The following is a 27,473-nucleotide window of genomic DNA, read 5'->3' as shown; positions in this document are numbered from 1 at the left end:
ATTTGTTAATACAGCTCGATTTTTTAAAAAGAACATAAGAGTTACGTATGAGTCACCATATATTACAAGGTAGCGCTTTTGTTTTTTTCAAATATTGTTAAAGAAAACCTAAAAAATCCTATTATATAAAAAGTATCAGGATAAAGTGTTTTGGTTCATCAAATTTATAAAAGTGGTGTGTTGTCATTTAAATTACATATTTATACGATAAACTTATTCATGACTCGAACAAGTACGGAATAATAAGTGAGCACTTGATCTATACATTGGACCCAAAAAACAGTTTTATTAGATCATTAAAAATAAAAGTGCACTTGTCCAAGAAAATAAAAATAATAAAATGTGATTTCCTTTTTTTTTTACTAATATAAAAGTAAACAACTAAAAATATTGGTCAAAATCCAAAATCATTGCACTTGTTTAATAATCTTGAATATCTTATGGTATTTCTCCTGTTCTAAAACTCGGCCGTCCAGCCGATTTAGCGGCCGAGAAATTGCTATAGGTTGAGAAACCGTGGTGAATTGGAACTATGCGCTCAGAAAATTAGGTTTAGAAAAAAAAACTACATTTTTACTTATTTGAACCTGTAGATCTAGTAATCTCCTTTATGTTTGTGAAGTTTTGGCAAAAACAAAAGAAAACAAAGAAAATTGCTATAAAACGCGTCAAAATCTGATAGCAGTCGCGTTTTTAGAGTTGCAGAACCAGAAACCTAAGAGGAAGATCATACGTAAATGACGGTTTTACCCTTCATTAAAAAAAACCTAAAAATCACTTATAATGCACTCATTGGTACTTGAAGTCGGATTGCTTAGTTAAGGTAAAGATACTTTACCACTGCACCTCACTATCATTACATGTTAAAAATATATGATATATAACCTAAAACAAATCGCCGAGTAATTCTCGATTAATCCTACTGAGTTTCCGAACAGGGGTATTTCTACATATAACTATTACTATTCAAGAAAAATGAATCTGGACAGCAGAAGAAACCTAACAAAACTCCAAACTATAAGATGTCATGTTTAAAATATAACTTTCTATCTCTTCTCACTCCTATACCATTCAGAGAGAGAAATTTTCATTTTGGTGAGTTAGAGTTCTTCTGAATTTTAACCAGGTGTGTGATCATGTGATTTGACGTATTATTTGTGTAATTAGCAATTATTTTTACTCTTTTTAAAGCTCATGAATTGCATTAATATCAAATTGGACTACCATTTGTTAGTACACTAAGAATCCTCGCCCCAAACCCAAATTAGAAAGTCATTCTTAACTTTAATCCAAACCGGTTATCTAAAATGAGACTTGCATTTATGATTAATTATTTTATAATAATAGAATTACTATTTTTTGAGAAATAATATATAGAATTGCTTATAATCTCAAATATCTCTAAACCATGATATAGACTTCGCTACTCAAAGAAAATACTAGAGGCAAGTCAGATAAAGAGAACAAGAAAAAAATAATCCGATGAAATTTTTTAATATAATAAACTATACAAAAACTAAGAAAATGGGAATTTTTTTATCACATAAACAAACAAAAAAATGAAATTTATATTGAAGACGATCATTGTTTATCTGTTACGTTTATACAGAAAAGGAAAGAAAGTACAAAAACTAAACATCATTAAAAATATCCAAATATTCAACAATTTCCCTTTTTTATTGAGATTGTGTATAGTTGATTATCTTAATTTTTCCTTATCTTGGAATCCTCGGTTTCTATATAAACACATGTATAGGGGAACTAGATTTTTCACAAAACAAACTCAATCACTTCTCCATAAGATATCTACCAAACTTTTCTCTCGACTCTAAAAATCAAGAATCAAACAACGATCAATTATGGCTTGGATCAATAGCAAACTTTTCTTCACTTCTCTTATGATTCTTGTGGCACTTATGGGGGTTGGAGTAGGAGGAACGGTTCACAAAGTCGGCGACTCGAGCGGATGGACCATGATGGGTGTGGATTACCAAGCTTGGGCTTCTTCAAGAACTTTTCAAGTAGGAGACTCACTGGTCTTCGAATACAACAACGAGTTCCACGACGTCACTGAAGTCACTCCCCATGATTTCGAGCTATGCTACTCGTCTAATCCGTTGGCGAGGTACCAAACTGGATCAGACACGGTAACTCTAACCAAACCAGGATTTCAACACTTCATATGCGGAGTTCCTGGTCACTGCGACATAGGACAAAAGCTTGGCATCCTCGTCTTCCCGGTCTCGTTGGGTCCAGTGGCTGCTCCAGTTCCGGGACCAGTCAGATCACCAAGCTCTTTTATGTCTCCTTCACCTTCTCCCTTGGCTACTTCACCAACCAATGCTCCACAATATCAGATGGGACCATCACCTCTTTGAAGCACTGTTTCTTTTTCAGCTTGTTGGCTTTGATCTTTTGTTATAGCAATCTTGATGATACCTTTAATTTATTGTAATGAATTTGGTTTGCTTTCTTGTAACTCCTTTTCTTCCAACCGATTTGTTAATACAGCTCGATTTTTTAAAAAGAACATAAGAGTTACGTATGAATCACCATATATTACAAGGTAGCGCTTTTGTTTTTTCAAATATTGTTAAAGAAAAGAAAACCTAAGAAATACTATTATATAAAAAGTATCAGGATAAATTGTTTTGGTTCATCAAATTTATAAAAGTGGTGTGTTGTCATTTAAATTACATATTTATACGATAAACTTATTCATGACTCGAACAAGTACTGAATAATAAGTGAGCACTTGATCTATATATTGGACCCAAAAAACAGTTTTATTAGATCATTTTAAATAAAAGTGCACTTGTCCAAGAAAATAAAAATAATAAAATGTGATTTCCTTTCTTTTTTACTAATATAAAAGTAAACATCTAAAAATATTGGTCAAAATCCAAAATCATTGCACTTGTTTGATAATCTTGAATATCTTATGGTATTTCTCCTTTTTCTAAAACTCGGCCGTCCAGCCGATTTAGCAGCCGAGAAATCGCTATAGGTTGACCAACCGTGGCGAATTGGAACTATGCGCTCAGAAAATCAAGTTTAAAAAAAAAACTACATTTTTTCCTTATTTGAACCTGTAGATCTAGTAATCTCCTTTATGTTTGTGAAGTTTTGGCAAAAACAACAGAAAACAAAGAAAATTGCTATAAAACACGTCAAAATCTGATAGCGGTCGCGTTTTTAGAGTTGCAGAACCAAAAACCTAAGAGGAAGATCATACGTAAATGACGGTTTTACCTTTCATTAAAAAAAACCTAAAAAAATCACTTAAAATGCACTAATTGGTACTCGAAGTCGGATTGCTTAGTTAATGTAAAGATACTTTACCACTGCACCTCGCTATCATTACATGTTAAAAATATCTGATATATAACCTAAAACAAATCGCCGAGTAATTCCCAATTAATCCTACCGAGTTTCCGAACGGGGGTATTTCTACATATAACTATTACTTTTCAAGAAAAATGAATCTGGACAGCAGAAGAAATCTAATAAAACTCCAAACTATAAGATGACATGTTTAAAATATAACTTTCTATCTCTTCTCACTCCTATACCATTCAGAGAGAGAAATTTTCATTTTGGTGATTCAGAGTTCTTCTGAATTTTAACCAGGTGTGTGATCATGTGATTTGACGTATTATTTGTGTAATTAGCAATTAGTTTTACTCTTTTTAAAGCTGATGAATTGCAATAATATCAAATTGGACTACCATTCGATAGTACACTAAGAATCCTCGCCCCACACCTAAATTAGAAAGTTATTCTTAACTTTAATCCAAACCGGTTAACTAAAATGAAACTGGTATTTATGAATAATTATTTTATAATAATAGAATTACTATTTTTTGAAAAATAATATATAGAATTACTTATAATCTCATATATCTCTAAACCATGATATGGACTTCGCTACTCAAAGAAAATACTGGAGGCAAGTCGGATAAAGAGAACAAGAAAAAGATAATCCGATGAAAATTTTTAATATAATAAACTATACAAAAACTAAGAAAAATGGAAATTTTTTTTTATCACATATGCAAACAAAAAATGAAATTTATATTGAAGACGGTCGTTGTTTATCTGTTTCCTTTATACAGAAAAGGGAAGAAAGTACAAAAACTAAACATCATTAAAAATATCCAAATATATATTCAACAATTTCCCTTTTTATTGAGATTGTGTATAGTTGATTATCTTAATTTTTCCTTATCTTGGAAACCTCGGTTTCTATATAAACACATGTATAGGGGAACTAGATTTTTCACAAAACAAACTCAATCACTTCTCCATAAGATATCTACCAAACTTTTCTCTCGACTCTAAAAATCAAGAATCAAACAACGATCAATTATGGCTTGGATCAATAGCAAACTTTTCTTCACTTCTCTTATGATTCTTGTGGCACTTATGGGGGTTGGAGTAGGAGGAACGGTTCACAAAGTCGGCGACTCGAGCGGATGGACCATGATGGGTGTGGATTACCAAGCTTGGGCTTCTTCAAGAACTTTTCAAGTAGGAGACTCACTGGTCTTCGAATACAACAACGAGTTCCACGACGTCACTGAAGTCACTCCCCATGATTTCGAGCTATGCTACTCGTCTAATCCGTTAGCGAGGTACCAAACTGGATCAGACACGGTAACTCTAACCAAACCTGGATTTCAACACTTCATATGTGGAGTTCCTGGTCACTGCGACATAGGACAAAAGCTTCACATCCTCGTCTTTCCGGCCTCGTTGGGTCCAGTGGCTGCTCCAGTTCCGGGACCAGTCAGATCACCAAGCTCTTCTATGTCTCCTTCACCTTCTCCCTTGGCTACTTCACCAACCAATGCTCCACAATATCAGATGGGACCATCACCTCTTTGAAGCACTGTTTCTTTTTCAGCTTGTTGGCTTTGATCTTTTGTTATAGCAATCTTGTTGATACCTTTTATTGCAATGAATTTGGTTTGCTTTCTTGTAATTCCTTTTTCTTCCAGCCGATTTGTTAATACAACTCGATTTTTTTAAAAGAATATAAGAGTTTCGTATGAATCATCATTTATTACAAGGTAGCGCTTTTGTTTTTTTTTCAAATTTTGTTAAAGAAAAGAAAACCTAAGAAATACTATTATATAAAAAGTATCAGGATAGAGTGTTTTGGTTCATCAAATTTATAAAAGTGGTGTGTTGCCATTTAAATTACATATTTATAAGATAAACTTGTTCATGACTCGAACAAGTACGGAATAATAAGTGAGCACTTGATCTATATATTGGACAAAAAAAAACAGTTTTATTAGATCATTTAAAGTAAAAGTGCACTTGTCCAAGAAAATAAAAGTGCACTTGTCCAAAAAAATAAAAATAATAAAATGTGATTTTTTTTTTTTTACTAATATAGAAGTAAACAACTATAAATATTGGTGAAAATCCAAAATCATTGCAATTGTTTAATAATCTTTAATATCTTATGGTATTCCTACATATGACTATAACTATTCTAGAAAACTGAATCTGGACAGCAGAAGAAATCTAACAAAACTCAAAAAGATAAGATGATATGTTTAAAATATAACTTTCTATCTCTTCTCACTCATATACCATTCAGAGAGAGAAATTTTTATTTTGGTAATCGGAGTTTTTCTGATTTTTAACCAGGTGTGTGATCATGTGATTTGACGTATTATTTGTGTAATTAGCAATTATTTTTACTCTTTTTAAAGTTGATAAATTGCATTATCATCAATTTGGACTACCATTCGATAGTACACTAAGACCATGATTAATCCGGGGTTCTTTGAGTGAAGTTCTTAGTGGAAGTTAAGAAACTGTTTCTTAACTTCCGCTAAGAACTCCATCCTAAGAACTTCGGGTTAATCATGCTCTAAGAATCCTCGCCCCACACCTAAATTAGAAAGTTATTCTTAACTTTAATCCAAACCGGTTAACTAAAATGAAACTGGTATTTATGAATAATTATTTTATAATAATAGAATTACTATTTTTTGAAAAATAATATATAGAATTACTTATAATCTCATATATCTCTAAACCATGATATGGACTTCGCTACTCAAAGAAAATACTGGAGGCAAGTCGGATAAAGAGAACAAGAAAAAGATAATCCGATGAAAAATTTTAATATAATAAACTATACAAAAACTAAGAAAAATGGGAATTTTTTTATCACGTATGCAAACAAAAAATGAAATTTATATTGAAGACGGTCGTTGTTTATCTGTTTCCTTTATACAGAAAGACTTTTTCTTGGGTTCACCCCCTAGGGTGAACCTAACCAACCAATAGAAAGTTGTCATTTTAGATCTAATATCTTTTAATTAAGTAAACAAAATAACTTGCCAAATTATATTATGCTTTTAAAATAAAAAATAAAAAATTAAATAAATAAAAATAACAATAGTTCTAAAAAAATATTATTTTTAAAAAAAATATTTATTTTTAAGATTTAGAGTTTAGTGTTTAAGATTTATAATTTAGAATTTATCCAAATGTTTAGTGTTTTTCCAAGGGTTTAGGGTTTACCTAAGGGTTTAGGGTTTACCCAAGGGTTTAAGGTTTTCCCAAGGGTTTAGGGTTTAGGATTAGTGTTTAGGGTTTAGTGTTTCGTTGACAACATGTTTAGTATTTTTCCAAGGGTTTAGGGGTTTACCCATGGATTTAAGGTTTACCCAAAGATTTAGGGTTTAGGATTTAAGTTTAGGTTTTAGTATTAGAGTTTAGGGTTTAGTGTTTTGTTGACAACATTATTTTTTTTTTTTGAATTCGTTTTTTATATATTATTTTTATTTATTTTTAAATTTTATTTTGAAAATATAATATAATTTGCCAAGTTATTTGGTTTTCTTAATTAAAAGATACTAGATTTAAAATGACAATTTTCTATTGGTTGGTGAACCTTTAGGTTCATCCTAGGGGGTGAACCCAAGAATAACTCATAAAAAGGAAAGAAAGTACAAAAACTAAACATCATTAAAAATATCCAAATATATATTCAACAATTTCCCTTTTTATTGAGATTGTGTATAGTTGATTATCTTAATTTTTCCTTATCTTGGAATCCTCGGTTTCTATATAAACACATGTATAGGGGAACTAGATTTTTCACAAAACAAACTCAATCACTTCTCCATAAGATATCTACCAAACTTTTCTCTGGACTCTAAAAATCAAGAACCAAACAACGATCAATTATGGCTTGGATCAATAGCAAACTTTTCTTCACTTCTCTTATGATTCTTGTGGCACTTATTGGGGTTGGAGTAGGAGGAACGGTTCACAAAGTCGGCGACTCGAGCGGATGGACCATGATGGGTGTGGATTACCAAGCTTGGGCTTCTTCAAGAACTTTTCAAGTAGGAAACTCACTGGTCTTCGAATACAACAACGAGTTCCACGACGTCACTGAAGTCACTCCCCATGATTTCGAGCTATGCTACTCGTCTAATCCGTTAGCGAGGTACCAAACTGGATCAGACACGGTAACTCTAACCAAACGAGGATTTCAACACTTCATATGCGGAGTTCCTGGTCACTGCTGATAATTTGTGGGATTATGAGAGCTTCTAAATGTTTTAACCGTGATGAAGCACACGAACAAAGTAAAAAAGGAGTGAAGTAACCGTAAGTATTTGAGAGAGAAGAGAAATTTGCGAATTTAAGAGAATGAGAGGATTTGTGAGATTGAGAGAATGAAAGAAATGTTTGTATTGAATTGTGTAACATACATGGTGTATTTAAAGGAAACAAAAGCAATAAGCACTCAATGGTGGAAGAATAAATAACTAGTAGTGGACTAGCCACTCCTCCCCATTTGGTAAGTGATATGGCCACTCCTCCCACTTCCTCTACTAACTAGTAGTGGACTAGCCACTCCTCCCCATTTGGTATGTGATATGGCCACTTCTCCTACTTCCTCCACTACTTCCCTTTGTTTAATTCTTCATGTCAACACTCCCCTTCAAGCTTGACAGTAGTGAGTGTCAAGCTTGGAAAGCCATGAAGTATTCCCTCATTAAAACCTTTTCTTGGAAAAACCACTTGGGATAAAAACCAAGCAAAGGAAAAAGAGTAGAATACTCCACGGTGAGGAGATCATTGACATGGAAGGTTTATGAGTCCAAGTCTTGGAAGAATGGACTCACAAACTTTGCTACTGGCCGCCTTGGTGAAGATGTCAGCCAGCTGATCCGCACTTCTTGTATAACATGGGAGAATCACTTGCTGCTCCACTGCTTGTCTGACCTTGTGGCAGTCTACTTCTATGTGCTTTGTCCTTTCATGAAAGACTGAGTTGGATGCAATGTGTATTGCGGCTTGGTTGTCACAGTGCATGGTCATGGGAGAGGTGATCTCAATTCCCAAGTCGCCTAAAAGCCCCTTTATCCAGATAAGCTCACTGGTTAGCTTCCTCATTGATCTGTACTCTGCTTCTGCGCTTGAACAAGATACTACTTTCTGTTTCTTGCTCTTCCAAGTGACAAGATTCCCTCCAATGAATGTACAATAACCGGTGGTTGACCTTCTGTCTACTCTATCTCCAGCCCAATCTGCATCACAGTATCCTATCACCTCAGTGTTCTTGTTGCAAGCCATCCATACACCTTGTCCTGGCGCTTCTCTTAAGTATCTTAGAATCCTCTCCACCATGTTCCAGTGATGAACCTTGGGAGTTTGCATGTGCTGGCTCACTTGATTAACTGCGAAACACACATCTGGCCGAGTGATGGTTAGATAGATCAGCTTCCCAACCATCCGTCTATACTGCTTGACATCTTCAAATGGAGTGTCTTCATACTCCCCCTCTCGCAATACCTTGTAACCTTCTTCAAGTGGTGTCTTGGCATGTCTTCCTCCAAGATCTCCTGCCTCCTTTAATATGTCCAGGGTATACTTTCTTTGGGACATGAATAATCCTTCCTTTGATCTGCACATCTCAATGCCAAGGAAGTACTTCAGTTCTCCCAGGTCTTTGATGTCAAATGCGGCCTTGAGAAATGTCTTGGTTAAACTGATCCCCTCCTTGTCACTACCCGTGATGATGATGTCATCCACATAGACTAGAATTACCGTAATTCCTTGCTTGCTGGTGAGAGTGAAGAGTGTGTGATCCGCTTGAGACTTCACAAATCCCCTTCCATTCAATGTAGTGCTTAGCTTGTGGTACCAAGCTCTTGGTGATTGCTTCAAGCCATAGATTGCCTTTCTGAGTCTAAGGACATTCCCTGGTTTCACCATTTCTTCCATCCCCGGAGGTGGTTTCATATACACTTCATCTTCTAGTTCTCCTTGCAGGAAAGCATTCTTCACATCCATTTGCCAAAGGTCCCATTCTAGGTTCACTGCTAATGAGAGTAGAATCCGGATTGTATGAAGCTTGGCCACTGGTGCAAAGGTGTCTAGATAGTCCTCTCCATACACTTGTGTGTATCCTCTTGCCACCAGTCTGGTCTTCTTTCTTTCTGGCTTCCCATTTGCAAGATACTTAATGGTATGTATGAGTCTGCTGGTCACGGCTTTCTTCCCTTTTGGAAGTTCTGTCTCATACCAGGTGTTGTTCTTCTCCATGGCCCTCATTTCATCATCCACCGATTTCCTCCATTCATCATCTTCCATAGCTTCTGCATATGTTCTTGGTATCCATTCCAGGTCCAATGAACTCATAAAGACTTGATGTTCTTCTGGATAGTGAGCTAGGGAGCATAATCCACTTTCTGGATGTGCCACAGCTTGAGCATTGTAGTAAACAAAATCATTTTTAACCCAATCTGAGGCTGGTCTTCTGATCCTTGTACTTCTCCTTAGGACTTGTGTCTGCTCAGGTTCATTACTGCTGCTTGGTTCTCCTTCTTGAGCTTCAGTGTCTGGTTGTCCCATCTCATCTTGATCATGAGATAATACTGGGTTTTCTTCAGGTTGAGCTTGCGCCGGTTGATCTTCATTCCCCCCTTCATGGTCAGGATGAGAGTCTTCAGTGTTATGAACCATGGTCTCTTTATAAGGAGTAGTGTCCCGGCCTTTCTCTGGTTCCTTTTCTAGGTTAATGCCGAGTCTTTCCATAAGAATCTTCAGGTTGTTAGCTCTGTCCGAGGCAGAATGAGATAGATCTTTGAGTTCCTCCCAACTCTTCTCATCATAATAGGCCTTGGATTCCATGAACTTAACATCTCTGGATACTAGGACTCTCCTTGTCTCTGGTACATAGCATTTGTACCCCTTTTGGTGCGTAGAGTATCCAATGAACATTGCCTTTGTGCTCTTTGCCTCCAGTTTGTTTCTTAGTTCTCCTGGAATCAAAACAAAGCACACACACCCAAACACACGCAAATGATCAATTGATGGTCTAGATTTGTTTAGTACCTCATATGGGGTGGCATCAAAGAGGACTCTTGTAGGTGTGCGGTTGATTAGGTAGGTGGCTGTGACTACTGCATCCCCCCAAAACCGCTTGGGTACATTTGTATGGAACATCATACTCCTTGCCACTTCCATCAAGTGTCTATTCTTTCTTTCAGCCACACCATTTTGTTGGGGTGTGTAAGGACAGCTGGTTTGTTGAATGATTCCATGTGAGGCTAGATGTTGTTTGAAGGTTGTGCTAGTATATTCACCACCATTATCTGATCTAAGAATTTTAATCTTAACATTGAAATGGTTAGTAATATAGTTCTGAAAATTTTTAAATGCTTCTAGCACCCTATCCTTAGATTGCAACAAAGTGATCCATGTGTATTTAGATTTTTCATCAATGAATGTCACAAAATATTTATGTTGTTCTCTAGATACACATGGAGCAGTCCACACATCAGAGTGAATCAAATCAAAGCAGTTTTCATATTGGGTTTTTGATTTAGGAAACACAGTTCTGCAATGTTTTCCTAATATACACGCTTCACACTCATTTTTAAAAGAAATACTAGGCAACAGGATGTTCAAGGCACGAGAATGGGGATGTCCTAGTCTAGCATGCCAGATTTCATCTTTAGGGAATTCAGAAACAGAATGAAACACACACGATAATTGAGATACAGGTCTTGTGTCCTCAAGTAAGTACAAGTCTCCCTTGGTAACACCTTTGCCAAGCAACTTACTAGAATCAATATCCTGAAAGTATACACTGTTAGGCGTGAAAGTAACTTGACAATTGAGATCATTAGTTACTTTTTTAACAGACAGTAGGTTTGAGGCAAATGTAGGCATATAGAAAGCTTTAGATTCTTTATCAAACAATCTAAGTTCACCTACACCTTTTATTGGAATTTTATCTCCATTTGCTATCATCACATTTCCTAAAGCCGGTTCTATGTTCTTAATCAGTTCTAAATCACTTATCATGTGATGAGAAGCACCAGAGTCTATAACTAAGGGCTTAGCCGATTTAAAATTATTCATAGAACCATTTGCATTGTGAGAAGCATTAAGGGAGATACCAAGAGTTTTAGATATACCAGATTCCTTGAGAGCCTTGATGAGAGCGGTTAAGTCAGACTTCTTGATGGTCTCATCTAGATTGGCTCTTGGCGTGGCATAGCCTGATGTGGAGGCAGTAGCTCTTCCCACACCTAGGTTGCTTATACCCATGGTGATTGGTGTTGTTGGCTCAGCACCATCAGTTGAGAAGTTGGCTCTTGCATCTTGGTATTGAGGGCGGTTGTCCCTAAATTTGTTGGGCTTGAGGTGCGGATGTAGTATCCAGCATTTGTCCTTCATGTGGCCCTTCTTCTTGCAGTGATCGCAGGTCAAGTTTTTCTTCTCATCTAGCTTGTAAGCTGCCTTGTTTGACACGGCTCGTTCAGCTTGATGTGCCATGTTTAAGTCTCCCTTGCCTCCAAATAAGCCCACAGAGCCTTCTTCCTTCTGAATTTGAGCGCATACTTCATCCAGGTCAGGTAACTTGTCAGCTCTCAGGATGTGCTTGATTAAGCTCCCATAAGATGGATTAAGCGTGAGCAGTAGTCCAAACACTCTGTCCTCTTCACGCCTGGTTAAGAGAGTGGCGGGGTCGGTAGTATGTGGTCTGAGTAGTTCCATCTCTGCCCAAAGAGACCGGAACTTGCCAAAGTGAGGCTGGAACTCCATATCTCCTTGGTTGAGGGTATTGATAGCTCTTTTTACTTCAAAGACCCTTGTAAGGTTGGAGGTATTTCCATACACTTTGTAGAGTGTATCCCACAGCTGCTTGGTAGTTTCACAGTAGGAGTAAGACTCCATGATGGCGGGTTCTAGGGAGCTAAGGAGCACCGTGAGAACCATGAGATCTTCCTGAGCCCATTTGTCTTCATCAGTAGCTACCACAATCTCCTGTCCATCTTCTCCTTGGGTGGTTTGTTTTGGAGCTGCTTCTGCTGAGACATGACTCCACAAACCCTTTCCTCCAAGGGCAATCTTCACCATCCTGGCCCACAAGAGGTAGTTAATCCCCTTCAGGGTCACAGGTATGCTGATTCGGTTGTTGTTATTGTTGTTGTTCTCCATCTTGAGGATTTACTTGGTCAGAGGTAAAGTTTAAGAACTAGAAACAGAGTTTTGATTTTGCGGAATTTAGAAAGGTTTCAAGATTGTTGCTGCTCTGATACCATGATAATTTGTGGGATTATGAGAGCTTCTAAGTGTTTTAACCGTGATGAAGCACACGAACAAAGTAAAAAAGGAGTGAAGTAACCGTAAGTATTTGAGAGAGAAGAGAAATTTGCGAATTTAAGAGAATGAGAGGATTTGTGAGATTGAGAGAATGAAAGAAATGTTTGTATTGAATTGTGTAACATACATGGTGTATTTAAAGGAAACAAAAGCAATAAGCACTCAATGGTGGAAGAATAAATAACTAGTAGTGGACTAGCCACTCCTCCCCATTTGGTAAGTGATATGGCCACTCCTCCCACTTCCTCCACTAACTAGTAGTGGACTAGCCACTCCTCCCAATTTGGTAAGTGATATGGCCACTTCTCCTACTTCCTCTACTACTTCCCTTTGTTTAATTCTTCATGTCAACAACTGCGACATAGGACAAAAGCTTGGCATCCTCGTCTTCCCGGCCTCGTTAGGTCCAGTGGCTGCTCCAGTTCCGGGACCAGTCAGATCACCAAGCTCTTCTATGTCTCCTTCACCTTCTCCCTTGGCTACTTCACCAACCAATGCTCCACAATATCAGATGGGACCATCACCTCTTTGAAGCACTGTTTCTTTTTCAGCTTGTTGGCTTTGATCTTTTGTTATAGCAATCTTGTTGATACCTTTTATTGCAATGAATTTGGTTTGCTTTCTTGTAATTCCTTTTTCTTCCAGCCGATTTGTTAATACAACTCGATTTTTTTAAAAGAATATAAGAGTTTCGTATGAATCATCATTTATTACAAGGTAGCGCTTTTGTTTTTTTTTCAAATTTTGTTAAAGAAAAGAAAACCTAAGAAATACTATTATATAAAAAGTATCAGGATAGAGTGTTTTGGTTCATCAAATTTATAAAAGTGGTGTGTTGCCATTTAAATTACATATTTATAAGATAAACTTGTTCATGACTCGAACAAGTACGGAATAATAAGTGGGCACTTGATCTATATATTGGACAAAAAAAACAGTTTTACTAGATCATTTAAAATAAATGTTCACTTGTCCAAGAAAATAAAAATAATAAAATGTGATTTTTTTTTTTTTTTACTAATATAAAAGTAAACAACTAAAAATATTGGTGAAAATCCAAAATCATTGCACTTGTTTAATAATCTTTAATATCTTATGGTATTCCTACATATGACTATAACTATTCAAGAAAAATGAATCTGGACAGCAGAAGAAATCTAACAAAACTCAAAACTATAAGATGATATGTTTAAAATATAACTTTCTATCTCTTCTCACTCATATACCATTCAGAGAGAAAATTTTTTATTTTGGTGAATCAGAGTTTTTCTTATTTTTAACCAGGTGTGTGATCATGTGATTTGACGTATTATATGTGTAATTAGCAATTATTTTTCCTCTTTTTAAAGCTGATAAATTTCATTATCATCAATTTGGACTACCATTCGATAGTACACTAAGACCATGATTAACCCGGGGTTCTTAGAGTGAAGTTCTTAGCGGAAGTTAAGAAACTGTTTCTTAACTTCCGCTAAGAACCCCATCTAAGAACTCCGGGTTAATCATGCTCTAAGAATCCTCGCCCCACACCTAAATTAGAAAGTCATTCTTAACTTTAATCCAAACCGGTTATCTAAAATGAAACTGGTATTTATGAATAATTATTTTATAATAATAGAATTACTATTTTTTGAAAAATAATATATATAATTACTTATAATCTCATATATCTCTAAACCATGATATGGACTTCGCTACTCAAAGAAAATAATGGAGGCAAGTCGGATAAAGAGAACAAGAAAAAGATAATCCGATGAAATATTTTAATATAATAAACTATACAAAAATAAAAAAAATGGGAATTTTTTTTATCACGTATGCAAACAAAAAATAAAATTAATTTTGGTAGGGTTATTGGTTGTTGTATTTTAATGGATTTGAAAATCCGAACTAAATCTAGTGTTATTGGTTCTATAATTTTCAAATCTGTATTAAAATCGTGTGTTATTGGTTTAATGATTCATAAATTCTGTATCAAATCAAGTGTTATTCAATCGAACGGATTTACTAATTTATTTGATTTTATAATGGATTTGAATAGATTTGTTTGGATTTTTTTAGTTAAAAATACAAAGACTCAAATCCGAGGGAAAACCTCCGGATTTGCATATTTTACTTGGATTTATAAATACTATATGGATTTCTAAATCAATCAAAATATATAAACCAATAACACTTTTGAGGTCGTTGTTTATCTGTTTCCTTTATACAGAAAAGGGAAGAAAGTACAAAAAACTAAACATCATTAAAAATATCCAAATATATATTCAACAATTTCCCTTTTTATTGAGATTGTGTATAGTTGATTATCTTAATTTTTCCTTATCTTGGAATCCTCGGTTTCTATATAAACACATGTATAGGGGAACTAGATTTTTCACAAAACAAACTCAATCACTTCTCCATAAGATATCTACCAAACTTTTCTCTCGACTCTAAAAATCAAGAATCAAACAACGATCAATTATGGCTTGGATCAATAGCAAACTTTTCTTCACTTCTCTTATGATTCTTGTGGCACTTATTGGGGTTGGAGTAGGAGGAACGGTTCACAAAGTCGGCGACTCGAGCGGATGGACCATGATGGGTGTGGATTACCAAGCTTGGGCTTCTTCAAGAACTTTTCAAGTAGGAGACTCACTGGTCTTCGAATACAACAACGAGTTCCACGACGTCACTGAAGTCACTCCCCATGATTTCGAGCTATGCTACTCGTCTAATCCGTTAGCGAGGTACCAAACTGGATCAGACACGGTAACTCTAACCAAACCTGGATTTCAACACTTCATATGTGGAGTTCCTGGTCACTGCGACATAGGACAAAAGCTTCACATCCTCGTCTTTCCGGCCTCGTTGGGTCCAGTGGCTGCTCCAGTTCCGGGACCAGTCAGATCACCAAGCTCTTATATGTCTCCTTCACCTTCTCCCTTGGCTACTTCACCAACCAATGCTCCACAATATCAGATGGGACCATCACCTCTTTGAAGCACTGTTTCTTTTTCAGCTTGTTGGCTTTGATCTTTTGTTATAGCAATCTTGATGATACCTTTAATTTATTGTAATGAATTTGGTTTGCTTTCTTGTAACTCCTTTTCTTCCAACCGATTTGTTCATCCAGCTCGATTTTTTAAAAAGAACATAAGAGTTACGTATGAATCACCATATATTACAAGGTAGCGCTTTTGTTTTTTTTCAAATATTGTTAAAGAAAAGAAAACCTAAGAAATACTATTATATAAAAAGTATCAGGATAAAGTGTTTTGGTTCATCAAATTTATGAAAGTGGTGTGTTGTCATTTAAATTACATATTTATACGATAAACTTATTCATGACTCGAATAAGTACGGAATAATAAGTGAGCACTTGATCTATATATTGGACCCAAAAAACAGTTTTATTAGATCATTTAAAATAAAAGTGCACTTGTCCAAGAAAATAAAAATAATAAAATGTGATTTCCTTTTTTTTTACTAATATAAAAGTAAACAATCTTGAATATCTTACGGTATTTCTCCCTGTTCTAAAACTCGGTCGCCCAGCTGATTTAGCAGCCGAGAAATCGCTATAGGTTGAGCAACCGTGGCGAATTGGAAATATGCACTTAGAAAATCAGGTTTAGAAAGAAAAAAACTACATTTTTTACTTATTTGAACCTGTAGATCTAGTAATCAACTTTATGTTTGTGAAGTTTTGGCAAAAACAACAGAAAACAAAGAAAATTGCTATAAAACTCGTCAAAATCTGATAGCGGTCGCGTTTTTAGAGTTGCAGAACCAGAAACCTAAGAGGAAGATCATACGTAAATGACGGTTTTATCCTTCATTAAAAAAAACCTAAAAAATCCCTTAAAATGCACTCATTGGTACTCGAAGTCAGATTGCTTAGTTAAGGTAAAGATACTTTACCACTCCACCTCACTATCATTACATGTTAAAAATATATGATATATAACCTAAAACAAATCGCCGAATAATTACCGATTAATCCAACGGCATGCGTAGCGCCTACCGAGTTTCCGAACAGGAGTATTTCTACATATAACTAATACTATTCAAGAAAAATGAATTTGGACAGCAGAAGAAATCTAACAAAACTCAAAACTATAAGATGACATGTTTAAAATATAACTTTCTATCTCTTCTCACTCCTATACCATTCAGAGAGAGAAATTTTCATTTTGGTGAATCAGAGTTCTTCTGATTTTTAACCAGGTGTGTGATCATGTGATTTGACGTATTATTTGTGTAATTAGCAATTATTTTTACTCTTTTTAAAGCTGATGAATTGCATTATTATCAAATTAGACTACCATTCGATAGTACACTAAGAATCCTCGCCCCACACCCAAATTAGAAAGTCATTCTGAACTTTAATCCAAACCGGTTATCTAAAATGAGACTTGTATTTATGATTAATTATTTTATAATAATAGAATTACTAGTTTTTTAGAAATAATATATAGAATTGCTTATAATCTCAAATATCTCTAAACCATGATATGGACTTTGCTACTCGAAGAAAATACTGGAGGCAAGTCAGATAAAGAGAACAAGAAAAAGATAATCCGATGAAAAATTTTAATATAATAAACTATACAAAAACTAAGAAAATGGGAATTTTTTTATCACATAAACAAACAAAAAAATGAAATTTATATTGAAGACGGTCATTGTTTATCTGATACGTTTATACAGAAAAGGAAAGAAAGTACAAAAACTAAACATCATTAAAAATATCCAAATATTCAACAATTTCCCTTTTTTATTGAGATTGTGTATAGTTGATTATCTTAATTTTTCCTTATCTTGGAATCCTCGGTTTCTATAGACTTATTTTTGGGTTCACCAACCAATAGTATTGTGTTATTTCATATTCGATATCTTTTAAAAAAGGAAACAAAATATTGTCAAATTATATTATTTTTTAAAAATTAAAAGGTAAAAATAAATAAATAAAAAAAAGTAGTAATTACAAACAAAAAATATTTTTAACGTCGTCAGCAAAACATTAAACCCTAAATCCTAATCCCTAAATCCTAAATCTTAAACCCTAAACCCTAAACTTTAGAATAAATCTTAAACTCTAGGATAAATCTTAAACTCTAAATCAAAATCACTAAACACTAAAACACTCAATGGTTTAGGATTTAGGGTTTAGAGTTTTAGGGTTTGTTATTATTTAGATTTTAGGATTTATCCAAGCGTTTAGGGTTTACCCAAGGGTTTAGAGTTTATCCAAGGGTTTAGGGTTTATCCAAGGGTTTAGGTTTACCCAAGAGTTTAGGGTTTAGGATTTAGGGTTTAGGGATTAGGGTTTAGGGTTTAGGGATTAGGATTTAGGGTTTAGTGTTTTGCTGACGATGTTAAAATTTTTTTTTTAATTCTTTTTTCTGTTTTTTTTACTTTTTTATTTTAAAAATATAATATAACTTGAAAATATATATATATTTTTTTAAAAGATATCGATTTGAAATAAAGAAATTCTATTGGCGGGGTGAAGAATAACTCGTTTCTATATAAACACATGTATAGGGGAACTAGATTTTTCACAAAACAAACTCATCACTTCTCCATAAGATATCTACCAAACTTTTCTCTCGACTCTAAAAATCAAGAACCAAACAACGATCAATTATGGCTTGGATCAATAGCAAACTTTTCTTCACTTCTCTTATGATTCTTGTGGCACTTATTGGGGTTGGAGTAGGAGGAACGGTTCACAAAGTCGGCGACTCGAGCGGATGGACCATGATGGGTGTGGATTACCAAGCTTGGGCTTCTTCAAGAACTTTTCAAGTAGGAGACTCACTGGTCTTCGAATACAACAACGAGTTCCATGACGTCACTGAAGTCACTCCCCATGATTTCTAGCTATGCTACTCGTCTAATCCGTTAGGGAGGTACCAAACTGGATCAGACACGGTAACTCTAACCAAACCAGGATTTCAACACTTCATATGCGGAGTTCCTGGTCACTGCGACATAGGACAAAAGCTTGGCATCCTCGTCTTCCCGGCCTCGTTGGGTCCAGTGGCTGCTCCAGTTCCGGGACCAAACAGTTTTACTAGATCATTTAAAATAAATGTTCACTTGTCCAAGAAAATAAAAATAATAAAATGTGATTTCTTTTTTTTTTACTAATATAAAAGTAAACAACTAAAAATATTGGTGAAAATCCAAAATCATTGCACTTGTTTAATAATCTTTAATATCTTATGGTATTCCTACATATGACTATAACTGTTCAAGAAAAATGAATCTGGACAGCAGAAGAAATCTAACAAAACTCAAAACTATAAAATGATATGTTTAAAATATAACTTTCTATCTCTTCTCACTCATATACCATTCAGAGAGAAAATTTTTTATTTTGGTGAATCAGAGTTTTTCTTATTTTTAACCAGGTGTGTGATCATGTGATTTGACGTATTATATGTGTAATTAGCAATTATTTTTCCTCTTTTTAAAGCTGATAAATTTCATTATCATCAATTTGGACTACCATTCGATAGTACACTAAGACCATGATTAACTCGGGGTTCTTAGAGTGAAGTTCTTAGCGGAAGTTAAGAAACTGTTTCTTAACTTCCGCTAAGAACCCCATCTAAGAACTCCGGGTTAATCATGCTCTAAGAATCCTCGCCCCACACCTAAATTAGAAAGTCATTCTTAACTTTAATCCAAACCGGTTATCTAAAATGAAACTGGTATTTATGAATAATTATTTTATAATAATAGAATTACTATTTTTTGAAAAATAATATATATAATTACTTATAATCTCATATATCTCTAAACCATGATATGGACTTCGCTACTCAAAGAAAATAATGGAGGCAAGTCGGATAAAGAGAACAAGAAAAAGATAATCCGATGAAATATTTTAATATAATAAACTATACAAAAATAAAAAAAATGGGAATTTTTTTTATCACGTATGCAAACAAAAAATAAATTTAATTTTGGTAGGGGTTATTGGTTGTTGTATTTTAATGGATTTGAAAATCCGAACTAAATCTAGTGTTATTGGTTCTATAATTTTCAAATCTGTATTAAAATCGTGTGTTATTGGTTTAATGATTCATAAATTCTGTATCAAATCAAGTGTTATTCAATCGAACGGATTTACTAATTTATTTGATTTTATAATGGATTTGAATAGATTTGTTTGGATTTTTTAGTTAAAAATACAAAGACTCAAATCCGAGGGAAAACCTCCGGATTTGCATATTTTACTTGGATTTATAAATACTATATGGATTTCTAAATCAATCAAAATATATAAACCAATAACACTTTTGAGGTCGTTGTTTATCTGTTTCCTTTATACAGAAAAGGGAAGAAAGTACAAAAAACTAAACATCATTAAAAATATCCAAATATATATTCAACAATTTCCCTTTTTATTGAGATTGTGTATAGTTGATTATCTTAATTTTTCCTTATCTTGGAATCCTCGGTTTCTATATAAACACATGTATAGGGGAACTAGATTTTTCACAAAACAAACTCAATCACTTCTCCATAAGATATCTACCAAACTTTTCTCTCGACTCTAAAAATCAAGAATCAAACAACGATCAATTATGGCTTGGATCAATAGCAAACTTTTCTTCACTTCTCTTATGATTCTTGTGGCACTTATTGGGGTTGGAGTAGGAGGAACGGTTCACAAAGTCGGCGACTCGAGCGGATGGACCATGATGGGTGTGGATTACCAAGCTTGGGCTTCTTCAAGAACTTTTCAAGTAGGAGACTCACTGGTCTTCGAATACAACAACGAGTTCCACGACGTCACTGAAGTCACTCCCCATGATTTCGAGCTATGCTACTCGTCTAATCCGTTAGCGAGGTACCAAACTGGATCAGACACGGTAACTCTAACCAAACCTGGATTTCAACACTTCATATGTGGAGTTCCTGGTCACTGCGACATAGGACAAAAGCTTCACATCCTCGTCTTTCCGGCCTCGTTGGGTCCAGTGGCTGCTCCAGTTCCGGGACCAGTCAGATCACCAAGCTCTTATATGTCTCCTTCACCTTCTCCCTTGGCTACTTCAACAACCAATGCTCCACAATATCAGATGGGACCATCACCTCTTTGAAGCACTACAAGAAAACAGCAAGGATACTGAGGGAAAAAATCGTCGGAATTTCGTCGGAATAACGTTATTCCGACGACATACCGACGAAACAAGTCCTCGGAAATAATTCCTCGGAATTTCTTCTTTCCTCGGAAATCCCTCGAAATTTTCCGACGGAATTCCGAGGAAACAAATTTCCGAGGAAATTCCGAGGATCACTAATTTGTCGGAAATCTTCTCGGAATATACCGAGGGAGAACTTCGTCGGGATATTTCCTCGGAAGTTCATCGATCGATGCGTTTTTGGACATATATCCATCGATCGATCCGTTTATAAAAAAACGTTCGGAATATACCGAGGGACATCTTCCTCGGAATATTCCGAGGAACATGTCCCTCGGTATATTCCGAGGACCTTGTCCCTCGGTATATTCCGAGGAAAGGTGTCCCTCGGTATATTCCGAGGAAGATGTCCCTCGGTATATTCCGAACGTTTTTTATAAACAGATCGATCGATGAATATATGTCCAAAAACGCATCGTTCGATCGAGTAAAAAATATAATTATTTTCCTCGGAATGTAAAAAATATTATTATTTTTTTAAAAAAATAAAATTTTTGAAATTTAAATTCGAAAATATAAAATTGAAATCATATTAATTAATATTCAAAGTTTCACAAATAAAAATAAAACATTCCAAGTTTTTGGAAAAAAAAAAACTACGGGTCTGGCACGTCCGGGAACACCTCGTTCGGGTACATCCTCTGCATCATCTCCATCATTTGCTGGTTCAGCCTCCTCTGTGCGTCATAGCCCGCCTGTTGAGCCACCATCTGGGTCTCCAACAAAGATATGCGATCATCCTTGTCCTTCAAGGATGCTGTCGAGGTCGGGTCTGATCATCATAAGACCTGTAAATTAAAAAAAATATATTTAATAAATACAGAAATATATAAATTAATTTTTTTTTTTTAAAATCCCAAATAATTTAATCACAAAAAAAGATTTATAGATATTAAAAATATTTAATAAATATATAAAAATAGTTCTAATAAACAAAAAATAGTTTTAATAAATAAAAAATAGTTTAATAATTACAAAAAATAGTTTTAATAATATATATATATATTAAAAATATTTTTAATTCCCAAATAATAGTTTTTAATCACAAAAAAAGTTTTATAGATATTAAAAATGTTTTGTAAAATCCAAAAAATCGAATTTATATACAAAAAAGATTTTGTAAAATCCAAAAAATCGAATTTATATAGAAAAATCGTTTTGTAAAATACAAAAATCGATTCTATATACAAAAATCGATTTTATAAATACAAAAAAAAAATAAAAAAATTCTAAATCAATTCAACAAAACAAATTATTCAACCAAATCACAATTCTAAACCTACTATACAACCAAATCACAATCCTAACCAATCACCCTAACAAAAATCTATCAAAACTAAACAAAAACCTAACAAATAGAACCTAAGAGAGTGGGATAGGGTCCTTACATGATTTGTGTAAGAGAAGGGGGAGATCGCCGGAGATATCGTCGGATTTCAGGGGGAAATCGCCGGAGAGAAGAGAGGAGTCGCGCAGAGGAAGAAGAGAGAAAAGGGGAAGAAGAAGGGGCTCGTGGTTATAAAACCTAGGGTCCGACGGACATTATCCGTCGGAATTCCGTCGGAATTCTAATTTCAATTTTCGTAAAATATTTGCCCGGTAAAATGAAAATATTCCGAGGAAATACCGAGGAACTAGTGTTTGGGGTTTCAAAACATCAATTTTTTTTTGCCGTATTTCATTTCTTATACAATTGTAATGCATACCATTGATGATTCTTTGTATAGATGATCATAAACCATGAAATAACAAATTTCAAAACTAATTGAAAGTATTTCCTTTACCGTTCATTAAAAGGTATAAGTGTTTCTCTTATGTTGTGGGATTTCGTTCATACAATCGGAAAAGTGTTAATTATACGGTAATGAACAAATTTTTGACTTCATAATGAACGTAAGACACTTAATAAGGGTTATATAGGTGTTATTCAAACCGCAAAACGGTGTTTTCGGTTTAAAAACCCTATTTCCTCGGAATTTCCTCGGATTATTCCGAGGGAATTCCGAGGAAACCCTTTTCTTCCTCGGAATTCCGTCGGAATATTCCGAGGAAATTCCGAGGAACTAGTGTTTGGGGTTTCAATACGTCAATTTTTTTTAAACGGATCGATCGATGGACATATGTACCAAAACGCATCGATCGATAGAGTATATCAGGTGTTCCTCGGAATTTCCTCAGAATATTCCGAGGCTTTTCCGAGGAAACAGGGTTTGGGGTAACAATGTGATCGATCGAGAACAAAATCTCGTACGTTTTTTTATAAACGGATCGATCGATATATATATATCCAAAAACGCATCGATCGATCACTAAGAAGGACCAAAGCGTATCAATGTGATCGATCGATTAGATTATCCCATCGATCGATCGAGAATCTCAAGCGTTCCTCGGAATGTCCTCGGAAAATCTTGTAAGTTTTTTTATAAACGGATCGATCGATGGATATATGTCCGAAAACGCATCGATCGATCACTAAGATGGACCAAAGCGTAACAATGTGATCAATCGATTAGATTATCCCATCGATGGATCGAACAAAATCTCGGGAGCCTTTTTTTAAACGCATCGATCGATCCGTATTTGTACAAAAATGCATCGATCGATGCGTGTGCGGGAAACAGAATTATAAGGCAAAACCCAAACTTTTTGGATCAAAACCTCAGAACTCTCATCCCCTCCGATTTCCCCTATAATTCGACCCCCCCCCCCTTTTTCTCTCTCTATAATCATCCGATTTGAACAATTTTGGGCTCTATTCCCCTTGATTTTTCGAGCTCTACCTGATTCCTACACTCGTTTTCACCCTAAGACAGGTATACTCCGCGAATCTCCACATTCTCAAATCTTGTTCTTGAGCAATTTTTTGGGTTTTGTGAATTTCTTATTTCCTTGTTGATTCCTTGATCAAATATGCATGAAACAAATGTTTAAACATGGAATAGAACACAATTGTCTGTGATCAACGAGTTTGGAACATGATTTGAGATGATTTAGGGATTGAGAATTTTTTTCAATTTGTTTTTTTTTTTATCACAACTCGATTTCGCCTTTCATTTTCATGTTGATTTGAGTTCTTAATTGATTATAACCATGTTGAGAGCAAATCGTTGTTGAAATACATATTGGAATGATGAACCTGGGGAATGAACTGATTATGGATTGATGTTCCTTAGCTGAGTCGCTAGTGTTTACTGAACTCGTGTTACTATTGTGCTGCTTTGAAAAACATATACTGCATACTCACTTGTTTCAAAGATTTTATTTTGTAGAGAATGAAGCGCACGAAAACATCAGCAAAGGAGAACACACACAAGAAGAGGGTTCGTCTCAGCGAGAGAAGCAAAAGCCAAAGAAGTGGGATAAGTCTGATACCACCCACTACAACAACATGAAGAAGGTAGCCGTTCCGGCTACACAACTAGCATGTCCTGAGACGATGACAATATTGGGAATCAAATCAGACATTGAAGGGCTGTTCCAGAACATGGGTCTAGGCCAACTATGCAACCTCAACGAACCCACTTATCCGGAGTTGGTACGCCAGTTCATAGCATCCGCATACGTCAGCCATCCCGATGATAGCCATCAGGAAGGTTTTCTGGCATTCGTAGTGCAGAAAGTATACTTTGAAGTATCTTTCACAGACCTCTGCGGACTATTTGGATTGAGTGCAGGGGAGAGGACATCTGGTCTTTATTGGACTTCAGAGCTGTTGAACTTCTGGAAAATGATTGGCACAGGGGTTTATAGATCTTCTCAGGCAAAGGAGTCACTTATCCGGAACCCAGTACTGAGATATGCCACACGCCTCATTGGCTCATTGTTATACGGGACAACCACAGCCGCATCAGTCACGCAATGGGAGTTGTGCCTCCTGTACCAAGGTGTGAGGCATTTGCTACTGGCATTTGGAAACTCTACATTCCCACCTGCTACTGCCTTCAACATGGGAGCGGTGCTGGCCGCAAACTTAGCAGGATACAAGGGGAAAGTAACCAAATCCAAGAGCAGTGCATGTGGATTTGGTGCAGTGATTACTCGGATCCTTACACATGTGGGTGTAGACTGCGAGAACCATCAGGTAGCACTGGACAAATCGAACAACATTGCTTAGAACTACCTGGATGTCATTTCTCTAGTAAGTAAGGAGTTCATAGCTGGTCCCCACTCGAGGATCGATCGGGATGGTCCTTACGTCTACGTATCATCCACTCTACTGCCACCTGCTTCAGATCGGCCTGACTGCTCTACTTTCAGAGGCTGCAGTTGAGTTCCTACCCCCTGCTACCGCACTAGTAGACAAGCCATCCTTCTTCACGCCAAAATATCAGACCAAAGGCAAGGCCGTGGATGATGAAGAAGGAGAAGATGAGGCTGCACAAGCCATTCCAGATGATTCACAACCCCATCAGCTACTCCCATCAGACTCCAGCCAGTACAAGCTGCAAGAGCTTCCACCGAACGCCACTTCGCGCCAGCAACAACATTGGAGAGATCAGAGCATAAAGACAAACAACGACATGCTACACAAGATCTGGGCTGCCATTTCACGTATCAGGCCGTGTCGTTGCCAAAAGGATGATGTAGTTCATCGGGACAACTCTCCATCCAGCTCTGGTTCGGGTTCGAGTGGTACACACAGGGTAAGAAAGAGGTCCAAGAGACCCAAAGATGCAGGAACATCTGGAGCAGGAGAAGAGGAGTAGGAGCTATCACCGGCCAGTATTGCCATTTGATTTCCGACCGCGCTATTTTATTTTCTTTTCTATTCTAACGTTTTATGGTCTTATTTTCTGTTGTCACACCAGGGACGGTGTAAACTAAGTCTGGGGGAGGGTACTTGTCATAGTTCCATTTAGGAATCTGCCATAACTTTTTCGGTTAATTTTGAACTTAGTTTTTTTTTTTTTTTTTCTTAATTATGAGTTCGTATTTCTTTTACATGGTTTCTTCGTTTTATTTGGTTGTGTTTTGAGTAGTTTTTAATTCGTATTCAACTTTGCCTTGCTAGATAAACCAAATAACTAATATCTGAGTACCATTCTTTCAGCTATCAACTGCAGGCTGTGAAACATGGAAAAGCCACAAACATTGATCAACCAACAACATCCATGCTTTTAAGAATGTTCAAAGGATTCAAACTGACTGACCACTCAATCTACTCAAATTTTCTCATCTTGGGGCTTGGTATACACTAGGTTCGCTATTATTACCATGTTCATAATCAGTTTCCCCATGATGATACCAAATTTTGTAACTTCTTGTAAACCCACTCAAACATAGATGAGTCCAAACATCCCACTCTTTAATAACCTTTCTATTTTTACAATTAGAGAAAGGACATCTTAACATACCTGTTTTTGCTTCCGGTTGTCGGTGAACTAACCCCATGAATTCGGTTATACCTCGTTGGTATTCTTCCGTAAGCAATCTCGTGTTCGGATCCAAATAAGGTCGATCGATCCAAGAACGAAAATAATTTGAAGAAGACATATTTTTTATGAATCAAATTCGTGTGTAAATAAAGTAAGAGGGAGGATGAAGATATAGAGTGAATGAAGAGGAAGAAGATTGCTTGTATTTATAGTTTAAATCCTGCCGACAGACCGAGGAAATTCCGACAGAATTCCGACGCCAACGGCTAGTTCGTCGGAATTTCCTCGGAATTTTGTAAAATCCCCCAACGGCTCTCCAACGGCTATAATATTTCCTCGGAATTCATCGGTTTTTTCCGAGGAACACATTTTTCCTCGGAATTTCCTCGGAATATTCCGACAGATTGATATTTCCTCGGAATTCCGTCGGTATATTCCGAGGATTTCATTTTCCGTCGGAATGTCCGTCAGAATACCGCTGTTTTCTTGTAGTGCCTCTTTGAAGCACTGTTTCTTTTTCAGCTTGTTGGCTTTGATCTTTTGTTTTAGCAATCTTGTTGATACCTTTTATTGCAATGAATTTGGTTTGCTTTCTTGTAATTCCTTTTTCTTCCAGCCGATTTGTTAATACAACTCGATTTTTTTAAAAGAATATAAGAGTTTCGTATGAATCATCATTTATTACAAGGTAGCGCTTTTGTTTTTTTTTTCAAATTTTGTTAAAGAAAAGAAAACCTAAGAAATACTATTATATAAAAAGTATCAGGATAGAGTGTTTTGGTTCATCAAATTTATAAAAGTGGTGTGTTGCCATTTAAATTACATATTTATAAGATAAACTTGTTCATGACTCGAACAAGTACGGAATAATAAGTGAGCACTTGATCTATATATTGGACAAAAAAAAACAGTTTTATTAGATCATTTAAAATAAAAGTTCACTTGTCCAAGAAAATAAAAATAATAAAATGTGATTTTTTTTTTTTTTTACTAATATAAAAGTAAACAACTAAAAATATTGGTGAAAATCCAAAATCATTGCACTTGTTTAATAATCTTTAATATCTTATGGTATTCCTACATATGACTATAACTATTCAAGAAAAATGAATCTGGACAACAGAAGAAATCTAACAAAACTCAAAACTATAAGATGATATGTTTAAAATATAACTTTCTATCTCTTCTCACTCATATACCATTCAGAGGGAAAAAAATTTATTTTGGTGAA

General features: G+C 35.4%; 5 protein-coding genes across 5 annotated transcripts; all 5 read left to right on the top strand.

Moving 5' to 3' along the window:
• The first annotated feature begins 200 nt into the window (after window positions 1–200).
• On the top strand, window positions 201–2,779 carry LOC106434534 (mavicyanin-like). Its single transcript, XM_048754011.1, has one exon. The coding sequence runs from the start codon at window positions 1,860–1,862 to the stop codon at window positions 2,376–2,378; it is 519 nt and encodes a 172-aa protein (XP_048609968.1). The 5' UTR covers window positions 201–1,859; the 3' UTR covers window positions 2,379–2,779.
• A 383-nt stretch (window positions 2,780–3,162) lies between these two features.
• On the top strand, window positions 3,163–6,268 carry LOC106434535 (mavicyanin-like). Its single transcript, XM_048754010.1, has one exon. The coding sequence runs from the start codon at window positions 4,369–4,371 to the stop codon at window positions 4,885–4,887; it is 519 nt and encodes a 172-aa protein (XP_048609967.1). The 5' UTR covers window positions 3,163–4,368; the 3' UTR covers window positions 4,888–6,268.
• A 946-nt stretch (window positions 6,269–7,214) lies between these two features.
• Window positions 7,215–7,562, top strand: LOC106434537 (mavicyanin-like). Its single transcript, XM_022702027.2, has one exon. The coding sequence runs from the start codon at window positions 7,215–7,217 to the stop codon at window positions 7,560–7,562; it is 348 nt and encodes a 115-aa protein (XP_022557748.2).
• Window positions 7,563–14,715: 7,153 nt separating this feature from the next.
• On the top strand, window positions 14,716–16,863 carry LOC106434541 (mavicyanin-like). The gene has a single exon (XM_048754009.1). It carries the CDS (start codon window positions 15,127–15,129, stop codon window positions 15,643–15,645), a length of 519 nt encoding a protein of 172 aa, XP_048609966.1. The 5' UTR covers window positions 14,716–15,126; the 3' UTR covers window positions 15,646–16,863.
• Window positions 16,864–19,841: 2,978 nt separating this feature from the next.
• On the top strand, window positions 19,842–20,765 carry LOC106434539 (mavicyanin-like). The gene has a single exon (XM_013875413.3). It carries the CDS (start codon window positions 20,247–20,249, stop codon window positions 20,763–20,765), a length of 519 nt encoding a protein of 172 aa, XP_013730867.2. The 5' UTR covers window positions 19,842–20,246.
• The last annotated feature ends 6,708 nt before the right edge of the window (window positions 20,766–27,473 follow it).

Source organism: Brassica napus, chromosome C4, assembly GCF_020379485.1.
Source record: "Brassica napus cultivar Da-Ae chromosome C4, Da-Ae, whole genome shotgun sequence".
Classification (NCBI taxonomy): domain Eukaryota; kingdom Viridiplantae; phylum Streptophyta; class Magnoliopsida; order Brassicales; family Brassicaceae; genus Brassica; species Brassica napus.
The sequence above is the reverse complement of the archived record's forward strand: the minus strand, read 5'-3'. Positions and strand labels throughout refer to the sequence as shown.

Bases quoted from the DNA above. Each gene is read 5' to 3' on its own strand.
- LOC106434541 (XM_048754009.1), top strand. From the start codon at position 15,127: ATGGCTTGGATCAATAGCAAACTTTTCTTCACTTCTCTTATGATTCTT.
- LOC106434534 (XM_048754011.1), top strand. From the start codon at position 1,860: ATGGCTTGGATCAATAGCAAACTTTTCTTCACTTCTCTTATGATTCTT.
- LOC106434537 (XM_022702027.2), top strand. From the start codon at position 7,215: ATGGCTTGGATCAATAGCAAACTTTTCTTCACTTCTCTTATGATTCTT.
- LOC106434539 (XM_013875413.3), top strand. From the start codon at position 20,247: ATGGCTTGGATCAATAGCAAACTTTTCTTCACTTCTCTTATGATTCTT.
- LOC106434535 (XM_048754010.1), top strand. From the start codon at position 4,369: ATGGCTTGGATCAATAGCAAACTTTTCTTCACTTCTCTTATGATTCTT.